This window comes from Sus scrofa, chromosome 15 (assembly GCF_054392235.1).
Source record: "Sus scrofa isolate SSC_HxYL_T2T_F1_AM1 chromosome 15, Sscrofa_HxYL_maternal_Yorkshire_Landrace_v2.0, whole genome shotgun sequence".
NCBI lineage: Eukaryota > Metazoa > Chordata > Mammalia > Artiodactyla > Suidae > Sus > Sus scrofa.
Genome location: NC_139397.1, coordinates 98039328 through 98053221, shown reverse-complemented (window position 1 = coordinate 98053221; position 13894 = coordinate 98039328). Strand labels below are relative to the sequence as shown.

The following is a 13894-nucleotide window of genomic DNA, read 5'->3' as shown; positions in this document are numbered from 1 at the left end:
TTACCTGGACCACTGAAATTTCCTAGCTGGTTTTTCCTACTCCAGCCCTGTATCATCTTCCACAAAGTTCCTAATTTTTAAAAAATAGTTTTAAATCTTTTATTATAATTTCAAACATTTAGGCAAGAATAGGCCACCAAGGTTTGTAGAATCTTAACATTGTACTCTATTTGCCTCACAGTTTCATTTTTTTTAAAAAAGGAAAACTCTGTTAGAGTTGAAGCCTCCCTGTCCTTCTCCTTGATGCCATTTCCTCTCCTCGTCCCTGGAGGTAACCACTTAAAGCAATTTAAGTTTATTCTTCCCATGCATGCATTATGCTATTGCTACATATATGAGTGCATACATAATATGTAGTATTGTTTTGAAATATTGGCAGTATTATATAGATGGTATCAGATTGCAGCTTGTTTCACATAATATGTTTTTGATATTGGTTTATGTTAATATAAGCAGCTTCAGTTTATTTAAATTTTTGTATAGTTTGCTATCAAAACGAGATCATAAATTGTTTTTTATTGACCAATGTTCAAATGATTTTCAATTTTTTGTTTTCATAATTTATATTGCTGTAAACATTTGTGTGTCTTTCCTCTATAGATGTGCAAAAGTATCTCAAATACATGCCAAGAAGTGAAATGTGGGGCCTGAGGGCCTTTTCAACTTTTCTAAGATTTTGCATAATTGCAATAGGGCTTTTGAAAAAAAGCCCTATTACTCAAGAAAAATGTTGTGGAGCACCTCCTGTATGCTAGTGTGAAGCAGTAAATGAGAGACAAAAGATTTGCTGTCTTAGATCTTATATGCCAGTGGTGGGAGAGCAAATAAACTAATAAGATGATTTCAGAGAATGCTAAGTGCTGGGTGATGAATCATAGCATCCTTCTGCTTCAAGATCTTCAGTGATTTTCCACTGCATTTAGAATAAAATAACTTCTTTCTGGTCCTATAAGACTTGGTACCATCTGGCTCTTGCCTTCCTCTTCCATTTTGCCTTTGGCTTCCTGTGCTCTCACCTTTGACCTTTGAGTTTTGGGAACTTGCCAAGCTCTTTCTTGCTTCAGGACCTTTGCATATACTGTTCCAGCTTCCTGGAAAGTTCTTCCCACCATTCTTTGGCAACTTCTTACTCGTGATTCAAGTCACAGCTTATTTGTCCTGTTTTTAGAGACACTTTCCTTCTTACCCCTAACAATAGGTCCCTTCTTTTGTCTGTCTCATGATGCCTTGTATTTTCTTCAATATCACTTACCACAGTATATGATTATAAATTTACATGTTTTCTGCCTCCCCTGCTGGATTGCCAGTTCCATGAAGGCAGGGATATTGCGTCTTACATTTTCTGTTACATTTTCTAGCTCATGGCCTGACACAAAATGGTTCCTCAGTGAATTTAAAAAAATTAATACAAATTAGTGTTTTCCTGAAAGTTTGGTTTGTAGGTTCATTTGGAGCAGGAGGTTTGTTTTTGTTTGGGTTTTGATTTCCCTCTCTTCTTTAGGACTCTCCTCTCCCTAACGTAGGGTTTAGAATGGCCTCCATAAGTCCCAGGCCAGAATCAGGCCTTACCACAGGGAGAGCTCCTGTCCTTGTGATACTGGGATATCAGTGAGCTTGTGGAGGGTCAGTGGTATTTGGCCTCAGGTCTATCACCTTGTTTGCAGCCAGCTTCCCTAGGCCTGTAGTCAGAGACACTTTATAGCTCTAGACGGTGGTGTACAGCAGTGCTTTGTTTTTATTTTTTAAGCCTCTTTTAATAAGGAAATATTGAGAGTACTGAGTGAAGCCTCATGTCAGCCCCTGGCTTGAAGCAGTGAGCCTGGATCCAGTTTATCTTCTTCCTTGGACCATTTTAAGACTTCCAGGAGCCAGTCTCTCTCTCTCTCTCTCTCTTTCCTCTGCCCTCACTATCACTCTTTCCCTCCCTTCCCTCCTTCCTTCCTTTCTTTCCATTTGAAAGTAAGTTGAAGGTATTTCATCCTCTAATACTCTAACATGTATATCCTAAAAATAATATTCTCCTACATAATTACAATACCACTATCACACCCAAGAAAGTTATGTGGATACAGTGATACTACCCAACATAAAGTCCATGTTCAACTTTCTCTAATTTGGTCTTCCCCCAAAATTATATAACAATTTCCAGTGAAGGATCCCACATTTCATTTAGATTTCAGGTCTCCTAAGTCTTCTTTAAAACAGCACGGTGCCTGTGGCTTTATTTTATTTTCATTTTTCACTTACTTTGTCTCTGATGATGTTAACATTTTTGGAGAGTTCAGGTCAGGCTTCTTATAGAACAACAAATACTCTGCATTTTAATTAATTTTCTTTTCCTGAATGATCAGATTCAGATGTTGAACAAGAACATTCCATGTTCTTGATGATGATGGGTCCTCCTCATTGCGTTGAATCAAGGGCTATTTTGTCTCATTAATGGTGATGCTAAGTTTGATTACTTGTTTAATCTGGTGTCCACCAGCTCTCTTCATGATGAAGACCTCTTCTCTTTGAATTTAATGAGAAATCTCTTGGGCGACACTTTAGGACTAAGGGAATATCCTTTTTAATAAATTTTTCACTCAATGGTATTGGCATCTCTTGATGATCCTTGATTGCATCTATTATGGTATTGGCAGTTGTGAAATAGATATTATGTAATTTTATCATTCCTTCTACATTTTTAAAGTGACATTCTGTAAAGAAGCCTTTTACCTCCTTCCTCCCCATGTCTACACTTAAAATTTTTTTTTGAGTATTGAAAAAGTGTCAGTATGGGCTCATAGATTCTATTTTTTTCACAAGATAATTTTGAACAATAGTACTTTGCTGCATATTTTTCATGGTGTTTAACATATGTTTATTATGAATTTTTCTGATATGATATTTCATAGCTAATTATCTATATGAAATAATATATTTTAATAAATAGCATAACGTGAAGTTCTATTAATAACATCTGCCTCTTCCCTGTTTTTGATGTGGTGTTGTAGTGGAGTTTAAAGTTTCATTGTTCATTTACCATGGTTAACAACTGGTGGTGATTTATATTCATTTGTGTTCCTTTCGTAAATTCAACATGAAATCAAATCTGTAATTGTTGTTAAAAATTCGTGGGGTAAATTTCCCAGTGGTGAAGTATTATACACAGAAATAAACTTCTCTGTCCTCCCTGACAGCAATGAACATGCAGTTAATGCCCTCTCTGTCTTATTTTTAGGATCGAAGATTCAATGATGAAATCGACAAGCTAACTGGATACAAGACAAAATCACTACTGTGTATGCCTATCAGAAGCAGTGATGGTGAGATTATTGGTGTGGCCCAAGCAATCAATAAGATTCCTGAAGGTGCTCCATTTACTGAAGATGATGAAAAAGTAAGATTTCATTCTTTTTGTGACTTACACTCTGCTACTTGATCATTGATTGCTGTTCTCCCTGAAAAGGACAGGAATTATATGAATAGCTGTTGGATTAGCCCTTTCATGGATCGAAGAGCTTTTTCTCATATTACACACAAAATGTAAAGGGATTTTTTTTTTTGGTATTTCATAGAATGTGGTATAAGGGAAAATAATTACTTCATCTTTTTCTTAGCTTACTTTTCATTGCAAGCCCCAGTAGCATTTTTATTATTCCCTAGTCTTTATCTTCCTTATAAATAAGCTTTTTAATTGAGGATCACAACACCACCACACATGGCCCAAGGGAAGATTGAGGAGATAGGAAGATTACTGTGTTTCAGAAGCTCAGAACTTTCTCTTGTGTTTTCATAACTACTGTGAAGAATTGTTTCCTCCAGTTTTTTGTTTGTTTGTTTGTTTGTTTAGGGCTGCACCCACAGCATATAGAGATTCCCGGGCTAGGGGTTGAATTGGAGCTATAGCCGCTTACCTACACCATAGCTACAGCAACGTGGGGTCCGAGCCATGTCTGCCACCTACACCACAGCTCATGGTAAGGCCAGATGCTTAACCCACTGAGCTAGGTCAGGGATGGAACCTGCGTCCTCATGAATGCTAGACAGATTCATTTCCGCTGAGCCATGACGGGAGCTCCCATTTTCTTCAGTTCTTATATAAAAATCTCAATAAAATGAATGTTATTTAATTATTGATAATACCATTAATTTTTGTCCCTGAAGAGTGGTTGACCTCGGCAGAAATGATGTATTTTTTGTCTGAAAGTTTGAGTTCCCTCACCAGTATTTTATTCACCAGCTCATTTTAAAAGAGAGACCAAGTCCTGATTTTGAATCTCTTACCTTCATATTGAATAGAATCTGGTGGAATATTCATAAAATTTGTGGTAAAAGCAAATCTCATGTTAGTTTATTTAAGTTTGATGACTGTCATATTAAATTAAAAATTAGATTAGATTAAAAAAACACTTTATAATTTAACCTTCTGGCTGAGAGGTTGCTATTTGCTGGTGCTGATTACTAATGCATTAAATTAATGCAAATGTTCTGGTATAAAAGGTCAACATAAAATGTGATTATAAGGAAACAAGATTTTTAAGCGATAAGAGTCCTTTCTTTAGTCAAATTAGAATAGCCCAAATCTTGGAAAGCGTTTGTAAATCCTTAGAGCATGATACGACCTCAGGCAAGATCTTACCAATTCAGTAAACAACTATGTGTGCAGGGCACTGTAAGAAGCAAAGATAAATCCCAGATGTGTTCTACCATGCAGGAGCTGCACAAGGCAGAAGGCAAGATCAGCAATAAGAAGTCCCAGGGCATACTATGAGTGTCTAGGAAAGTCAGGGTTAATCTTACTTGAAGAATCTGAAGAGGCTTCTTGGAAGAGAAGACATTTGATCTGACCTCTGAAGAAAGCATAGGCTTCCCTAAGATAAAGCTAGGTGAGAAGGTGAGACTGTTTAGGAATGTATAAATGTCGTCTACCTCATTCACTGTTCAAATGTTTTCATGGGATGTACAGATAGAGCAAAAATTTTATTCTGTGCATTTTGCACCAAAGATGACAGTCCTTTAATAATGTGCCTCTTGTAAGGATTTAGATAGGAGGATTTGAGTTTTGTCCTTCTGAGTATAACAACCACATGCCCACAACATCTCCCAGTTTATGCACAGATATTAGTCCTGTTTTCCCTCTGTTTCCTTCATTTAAGAGGATCCCATTTTATATTTAATTCTCATCTCTGATTCCATTTATGTTAGATTTGTTTTCTGGACTTTTCTCAGTGGATTTATACTTATGATCTAGTGCCTCATGAGCTCTGAATGATTTAAAGGGAAGGTCCGCACAGGGTTTTTTGTACTTGCTTTGGACAGCACCAGTGCTTAGCTCTCCTGAGAATGAGGGCTTGGACTGCGCTCACCTAAGGACAGGCATTCTGCTCTGCGTGAGCCACTTAAACTCTGACTTTCAGTCTCCTCATCGGTCACCTAGACTATTTGCCATTCTATGTCATGAGAATTAAAGAAGGTCATCATTAACAAATACTTTGCAGATGTTCCCATCATGGCTCAGGGGAAACAAATCTGACTAGTGTCCACAAGGACACAGGTTCCATCTCTGGCCTTGCTCAGTGGGTTAAGCATCTGGCATTGCTTTGAGCTGTGGTGTAGGTCACAGACGGGGCTCAGATCCAATGTTGCTGTGGCTGTGGTGTAGGCTGGCAGTTGCAGCTCCAATTTGACTCCTAGCCTGGGAACCTCCATATGCCGTGGGTGTGGCCCTCAAGAGACCAAACAAACAAACAAACAAACAAAACCTTTGCAAGATGTAGGAAACTAGTCAAATGCAAACCTTATAGGCTTTCTATGAAATCCTATGAAATTGGATTGTGATGATCATTGTACAACTATAAATGTAATAAATTCATTGAGTAATAAAAAAAATGCAAACCTTAACATTTTTAAAAACTATTTTCCCAAAGAGTTTTAAAATGTTCTTTTATACTTGTCACTTATCCGTAGGCAATTTATTTCTTAGATTTAACCTCATTTGAATATTTCCTCACTCAAATGTTATATTTTTCTCCTCTGCAGTTATCCCATGTGCCCACAGTAGCATTTTATTTTTCCAGGCTGTGCAATTTCTTTGCCTGACTAAAAAAATCCTACTCTAGTCTCACTTCTTAGAAGAGACCTTTCCACATAGGGCAGATATATTATGTTCATGCTGGTGACACTGGACGGACTATATTTTTATTTCAAATTCTGTATCAGGTTATTGTTCTTTCCTGCAAGAAGTCTATACATTGTAAACCAAACAGGAGTGGTGAAGAAAGAAAAAATAGAAAATAAAATCTATCAATGATTAATAGGAAAGAATAAGATTCAGATACTTTTTTCAAATTAGAGAGGATATTGTGGCATAATGGCTTCATATGGTCCAGATAGTGAGTGTACGTGGATTGAAATTCCCTATCTGCCAAAGCCCTATGTTACCTTAGGCAAGTTACTTAGCCTCTCTCCAGTTTCTTCCTCTTAGAACAGATATTTTAATACTTATTTCCTAGGCCTATAGGGGGATTAAATGAAAAAAATACAGAGAAAGAACTTGGAAGAGCACCTAGCATGTAGTAAGTCCTCATAAAAGAGTAGCTTTTACTGATGCCACATTAATACATATGAGATACAGTTAGGTCTCCGTTTAAAAATTACCTTCATATGTTCCCATGATGGCACAGTGGAAACTAATCCGACTGAGAACCATGAGGTTGCAGGTTCGATCCCTGGCCTCGCTCAGTGGGTTAAGGATCCGGCATTGCCGTGAGCTGTGGTGTAGGTCGCAGACATGCCTCAGATCCCACATTGCTGTGGCTGTGGTGTAGGCTGGCAGCTGTAGCTCTGATTATACCCCTAGCCTGGGAACCTCCATATGCTGCAGGTGTGGCCCTAAAAAGACAAAAGACCAAAAAAAAAAAAAATTACCTCCATATAATTAGAGTCAATAAGTTTTTATTAAGCATGCTCTATATGCCAGCTCCACTGTTGGAGTTTCATGAGGGATATACTTCTTTTTTTTTTTAAGCATTTTTCTCAATATTTTTATTAACTTCCTGAGGTTATTTTATATCAAAATGAGTTTCAGCTCTCAGTGTTTGTAAGTTCAGCAAACATTGCTATGTGTGTCTTGGAAAACTTTGAAAGTCCTATCCAAGCCTACTGCTATCTAGACAGGTCATGGGCTCTTAACATTGCAAATTATATACCTTTGTGTTTTAAGGAAAAGTCTTACTATTACAAATCTATTGGTTTGGTTCTGTTAAATTTTTATAAAACTTCTTCAAAATATTTGTTACATACTCATAAAAAATCAGTTCTAGAGAAGTAACCAAAAGTAAAAGAAATGACAGATATCTGTTGTTGCTTAAAAAATCATACCAGAGATTAATGGCTTAAAACAACTTATTTGTTATCATAGTTTCTGTGTTTTAAGCATCCAGGCTAAGTGGGTCCTTGGCTTTCATCTCACACAAAGTTGTAGTGAAGGTATTAGCTAAAGTCCATGTCTAGAAAAGGATCCAAAGTCAAGCTCACACCAAGGTTGTTGGCAGCCTTCAGTTCTTGAGGGTTGCAGGACTAGGGACCTGGGTTCCTCAGTGGCTGTTGGTCAAAGGCCTCTGAAGTTCATCACTTCATTTCCGTTTGGGTCTCTTTTTTTGACCAACTTCACCCAATTATCACAGTTCCATTCCCCACACACATACATAAACCTGCCTCTGACATCTACCAATCTGCTATTTCTAAAAGTTTAGTGCTTTTTTTAAAATTTAGATTCCATATAAATGAGATTATACAGTATTTTTCTTTTTCTAACTTATTTCACTTAGCATGATGCCCTCAATGCTATCCATGTTGTGGCAAATGGAAGGACTTCCTTCTTTTTGTGGTTGAATAATATTCCATTGCATATACACCATATTTTCTTCATTCATTCATCTGACAACTTAGATTGTGTCCACATCCTGGCTATTGTGAATAATGCTTCAATAAACAAGGAAGGGAAGGAAACCATTATCTTTTGAGATAATGGTTTTGCTTCCTTTGGTTATATATCCAAAAGTGGAATATCTAGTTCATGTAGTAGTTCTGTATTTAAATTTTTGAGGAATATCCACACTCTCTTCTGTAATTGCTGCACCAATTTATATTCACACCAACAGTCAACAAGGTTTCCTTTCCTCTGTATCCTCACCAGCACTGGTTATCTCTTGACTTTTTTTTATAGTATCCACTGTGACAGGTGGGAGGTGATAATTAGCTCATTATGATTTTGATATTTCTTTCATGATGATTAATGATGTTGAACGTCTTTTCCTGTACTTTTTGGCCATCTGTATGTTTTTGGAAAAATGTGTATTCAGATATTTCATCCATTTATTTTATTTTATTTTCCCACTGTACAGCAAAGGGATCAAGTTATCCTTACATGTATACATTTTTCCCCCACCCTTTGTTCTGTTGCAACATGAGTATCTAGACATAGTTCTCAATGCTACTCATGAGGGATATACTTCTTTATAAATCACACACTGTTTTACTTGGCTGTGCAAGACGATGCTTTCACTAATTTGTATTCTGCTTTTTAAAGTTATTTCTTACATATGTGCCCACATGTGAATGTAGTCTACGTTTGCCGTTTTTAAGGATTAGAGTTTCTTCTTTTTTTGTTCTTTGTAGTCTAGCTTTCTTTGTCATTTTCCTGTTACTGGATATTTGGGTTGTTTCCAGTTTTTTACTAACAAATAGCCCTTGAATGAACATCTTGAACAAATGACCATTTTCTTTTGTGTTATTTCCTTGGGGTATATTCCAAAGACTGATATTACTAAGTCAAAGGGCAGGAAAAACTTTATATCTCTCATCCCAAGTTATCAGATAGTTTTCAGAACTATCAAACCCATTTGCAATGGTAGCAGTGTGTGTATACCTCTCTTCACAAAGCCCTGCCAACTTTGTTCAATTTACATTTAAAAACTCAAATTAGTTTTCCTTAGTCTGTCAGGCAGTCTTCAGAGAACCTCCTTCCACATGCACCAGTATAACCTCTAGCAACAGAAGTTTCAATGTTGCCTACAAATAAGGAAACAGGGAAGGGAAATAGAAGCACAGAGCTTAGTGTTAGGTGAGGAGTTCCAGACCAAAGACCCATCAAGGCAGGTTCAAAGTCTTTGCCTGCTACTTATCAACTGAGTGACCTTGAGCAAGTTGCCTAACCCCTCTTAACCTCAGAACCTCCTAGGGTTGTTGTGAGGAGTAAAATACATAAGAGATGTAAAGTGCTTAGGGTAGCACTTATTATCAATAAATGAGCTTCATGAAATCTCACCATCTACTTCAAACCCAAATGAAAATAATTGGAACCCTATTTGTTATTTTACTTTATGCGTATAACTGCTATGTCATCGTTCATATGGATGGTGATAAATTTATTGCACACTTAGCATAACGTGATTGGTATGTCCTGATATCTTAAAATGTCAACTTCTGGAGACTATCATCTGTGTTTTGTTTGGTGTAATTCCAAAATGCTTTGCAATATGAGAATCAGAAAATTATTTGCCTGAGATGAATTAAAGATCAAATGTGGTAATTCATTTCTGGGCTATTTGCATATCTCACATAATTATGCATAGGATCATAATTGTGTTTCATGCATGCCTGTGTTTCATTGGCTGTGCTGTATCATGTAATAGTTTATGGCAGCTCCTAGAAAGGTCATCAAGTCCATTTCCCACCAAACCTGTCCTCATCCAGTGCAGGAATCTACCTGACAGATGATCATCCAGGCTCTGCCTAAAAACTTCCCTTTTGATGACTTTAAAATCATCATGTTCTTTAAAGTTCTTGCATAATTAGCAATAATTTTTTTCAGCAGTGGTTAGAGTTTTGTGTGAAATATAGTCTGCCATATGTACATATTAATAATTTAAATTACATACTGATAAATTACTAGTTTGGTAATTCATGTTGCAAAGGCACACAAGGGCAGAGCACACAGAAGAGATGATCAGAATTTCCTGATTTACCTCATGGGTTTCCAGCAAATGTTCCTGTTTTTCAGTGATATATCCAAACTAGTGGATTTAGGTGGTATGACTAGCTTCCTTGCATCCAATTAATTTATTGCTTCATTATTCCTGAGTGAGTACAAGGAGGTGTTATTTTGCAGAGTGAAATAATGAGACCTGGATGAGAGCAAACATTTGGGATCTATCAAGATGTATGGGCACACCAGATGAAACCTGGGATATGGAAATGAGCATGGGTCTTATCTATCCTTCTTGGCTTGTCTATACCTGGGCTCCAAAGGAGCTATTTCCATTGCATTGCTGCAAGAAGAAACCATCAATTGCAGTTACTTTCCAGTAGCCAGCATGTAAGCATTTGTGGCTTGAAGTTCTTTGGCTAATCTCTGTAGGGTTTCTTTAGCCTGTGATCACCTCTCTCCAGCTCATAATTTGGAGTGTTCAGCTACCCAGCAGCTCTCCTTCATGCCAGCATGTTCAGACACCCTGCAGAGCTGGGATGCAGCCAGCTGAGTTTGGCTGCCATGGGACTGGCTGCCTTCCAGGAACTTGTTACGGGTGATGCTGCCCTGCCAGTTGGGGTTGAGGCTGGAGCATGGATGACGCTAATGAGTCTTGCAGAAGCTGGAGTTTTGTTATTTGCAACATGTCTGAGACTCACTGCCAGATAAGGGGAGTATTTCATAAGCTTCTGAGCTTACATTTTAAAACTGTTCCTGATTTTGTGAAAGCTAATGTTTAGGATCCTAGGGAGATGTTAAGTGTACAAAAGCTATTAAAGTTCATGTCAGATTGACTGAAGCTCACAGTTGTATGACTTGCATGGAATTGAACTGGCATATGATTGATTTTTTTTTTTTTTTGGAAAGCCTTTATAAACTCTAGTTCTGCCATGCTAGCCAATACCCAAGTTACTAGTCAGTTTGATAAAATCAACTTAGGGAAGCAAAGATGGACAGATTTCTTCCATCAAAAAGTTAGTTTCTGTATGAAGATACTTTTCAAAAAAAAATTTTTTTTTTTTTTTTGGCTGTGTCAGCAGCATGTGAAAGTTCCTGGGCCAAGGATTGAGCTCATGGCACAGCTGTAATCAGAGCTGTAGCAGTGCCAGATCTTTAACCCACTGAGTCACCGGGGAACTCCTCAAATAGTCATTTAAAAAAAAATCTTGTTAAATGTGTGGCTAATGGTATTATAATTCTGCAAGGCAGATTTATGTGTTTTCTATTAATATTTCATTGTCTTTTGGGCTAAATAAGCAGTGAGTTAACTAATTGTAAGAAGTGGCCTTTGTGTGCTCATCACATTTTTCCTTCTTTCCCATCTCCATGCCAGTTAAATTAGGATTTTCAAAACTGTTGCAATAAAATTAGAATAAAAAAATCAGCATTTAGCAAAAGGTTTTAAAAGTCCTGGCAGATGGCTCATGATTTCTAGTTATATTTAATTAATAAGATACTAGTCCTGGAAAAATTTAAAAATTATAACTTATTAATTGCAATAGCTTATCTACATTTAAACTGTCTAGTCACTGCATTGCTTGCCTTTCAGTGGGTATCGCCAAGGTTCCCACATAATCACTTCAAAGCTGCAAGAGATTCAGACCCATTTCATATTCTGTGTTTTCACTGGACCAGAGCTGACTGAGAGTTTCAAAAATAAGCAAGGTTTACAAGAAATCTATTACCAACACAGTACCTGTCAGAACTCAGGTTAAACTTCAGGAAATTTTTTCTGTTGGAGAAGTATTGTCACTGAACTTTTTTTTTTTTTTTGTCTTTTTAGGGCCTCACCCTTGATCTATGGAGGTTCCCAGGCTAGGGGTCCAATCGGATCTGTAGCTTCCAGCCTACACTACAGCCACAGCAATGCCAGATCCAAGCTGTATCTGCGAAATACACCACAAGTCTCGGCAAGCCAGATCCTTAACCCACTGAGCAAGTCCAGGGATCAAACCTGCAACCTCATGGTTCCTAGTCAGATTCGTTAACGCTGAGCCATGACAGGAACTCCTGTCACTGACTTTTTTTTTTTTTTTACTTTAATTTTAATTTTTTAAAGTACTCAATGAATTTATTACATTTATAGTTGTACAATGATCATCACAATACAATTTTATAGGATTTCCATTCCACACCCCCAGCGCATTCCCCAACTCCCCAAAACTGTCTCCTTTGGAAACCATAAGTTTTTCAAAGTCTGTGAGTCAGTAACACTTCTGCAAAGAAGTTCATTCTGTTCTTTTTTTCAGATTCCACATGTCAGTGATAGCATTTGATGTTGGTGTCTCATTGTCTGACTGACTTCACTTAGCATGATAATTTCTAAGTCCATCCATGTTGCTCAAAATGCCAGTATTTCGTTCCTTTTAATGGCTGAGTAATATTCCATTGTATATATCTACCAGATCTTCTTGACCCACTCCTCTGTTGATGGACATTTAGGTTGTTTCCATGTCTTGGCTATTGCAAATAGTGTTGCAATGAACATTGGAGTACATGTGTCTTTTTGAGTCCTGGTTTTCTCTGGATAGATGCCCAGGAGTAGAATTGCTGAATCAAATTGTAGTTCTCTTTTTAGTTTACTTTTAACTCTAATATCTGCCTTTCCCGTAGGCGTGGTCTAACCTTGGGGTAAGAATGCAAGTCAGCCTGCCAGGGCCCAGCTTAGAGGTTAACACTCGATAAAAACTGATCACCCTGCCCCTAATTTGGTCATGTTCTTCTTACCTCCATACCTTTACTCATATTCTTCCCTAATTTTCTTTTTCTTCACCCTCTTTCAAGGTTTAACTCAAATCTTGTCATGTTAAGTAGACACTGTTCCAAAAGTGAATATTGTTTGTACTTGACAGTGGTTCCTAGTTTATAATCTAACAGTTTTTTTCAGATGTCACCAGTGATTACAGTTATATTTTGACTAACCATTCATTGAGGAAATATGTAATGTCCAAATATTTAGGAACTGAAAGAAAAATCAATAATACCACAACTGACAAAATGAAGGGCAATACCTACATAGTGTATCTTCTATTTCAGATGTAGATAATGTTTGCTTTATAGGCTTCTTGCAAAAATTCCGGTGTCTCATGTGGCTAATATGCTGGCTCTTGTAATTTCCTGCCTTATTTTTTTCTCTTTTTATGTTTCTAAAAGTTACCAAGGAAATAGGTGCTTGTCCTTCTCTCTCTTTTCATAATCTTTGCAGAACCTTGTAAGGTAATTTTCATTTAGCAGGAACATAAATAAATGTTCTAAACAAGTTATAGAGCTATAGCTGTTACAGTGTATGATCTGGAAGATTTTGAGTGATCATTAATCTAAACATCATTTTTAATAGTTAAATAGTGTTTCATTCATTCACTACTTAAGTTTCTACTTCATGGTTATGACTATGTTTGAGGCTCCTTTTCCAACTACCGGGTTAACTTCTCAACAAGAGACAGAAATTCCTGCCCTCTTAGAGTTTATGTTCTTGTGGTAAAGACAGATAATAAATAAATATATACGTATATAATATAACTTCAAATAGTGATAAAAATATAATTCTTGTAATTGAGATAACAGCTATTTTTTTCTGCAGCTTTTATTCATATGAGTGTGCTTATTTAAGTTTAGGTAACAATAGGGCTCACAGTAAAATAGAATCATTACTAGGGAGCAAGATTTGATCCAGTGGTCTCTCTCAAATTACTATGATAAATTGTGATGGACTCTTCAACTGAATCTCTTTTTCTTTCTAAACTTCATGTATTCACATAAGGTATGTGTCTCTCTAGACTGCCTCAGGCACTAAACTTGAAGTGTAATAAAGTGTTGGCTTTTTTTTAATATTCACCTCCAGTATCTTTGTACTGCATCTTCTCATGAGTATCAGGCTAT

At 36.9% G+C, this 13894-nt stretch overlaps 1 protein-coding gene across 7 annotated transcripts in view; it reads left to right on the top strand.

Annotated features, from left to right (window-relative positions):
• Positions 1-13894, top strand: part of PDE11A (phosphodiesterase 11A) — a 427800-nt gene that overhangs the window by 84083 nt on the left and 329823 nt on the right. For all 7 annotated transcript variants that reach the window (XR_014829804.1, XM_084999950.1, XM_084999948.1 and 4 more), the window contains one exon: positions 3224-3382. Coding sequence is in view for 6 of the 7 variants with exons in the window: in XM_021076416.2 (XP_020932075.2) it covers positions 3224-3382 (159 nt within the window). In the remaining variant the exon portion in view is untranslated. The remainder of the gene's footprint in view (positions 1-3223; positions 3383-13894) is intronic.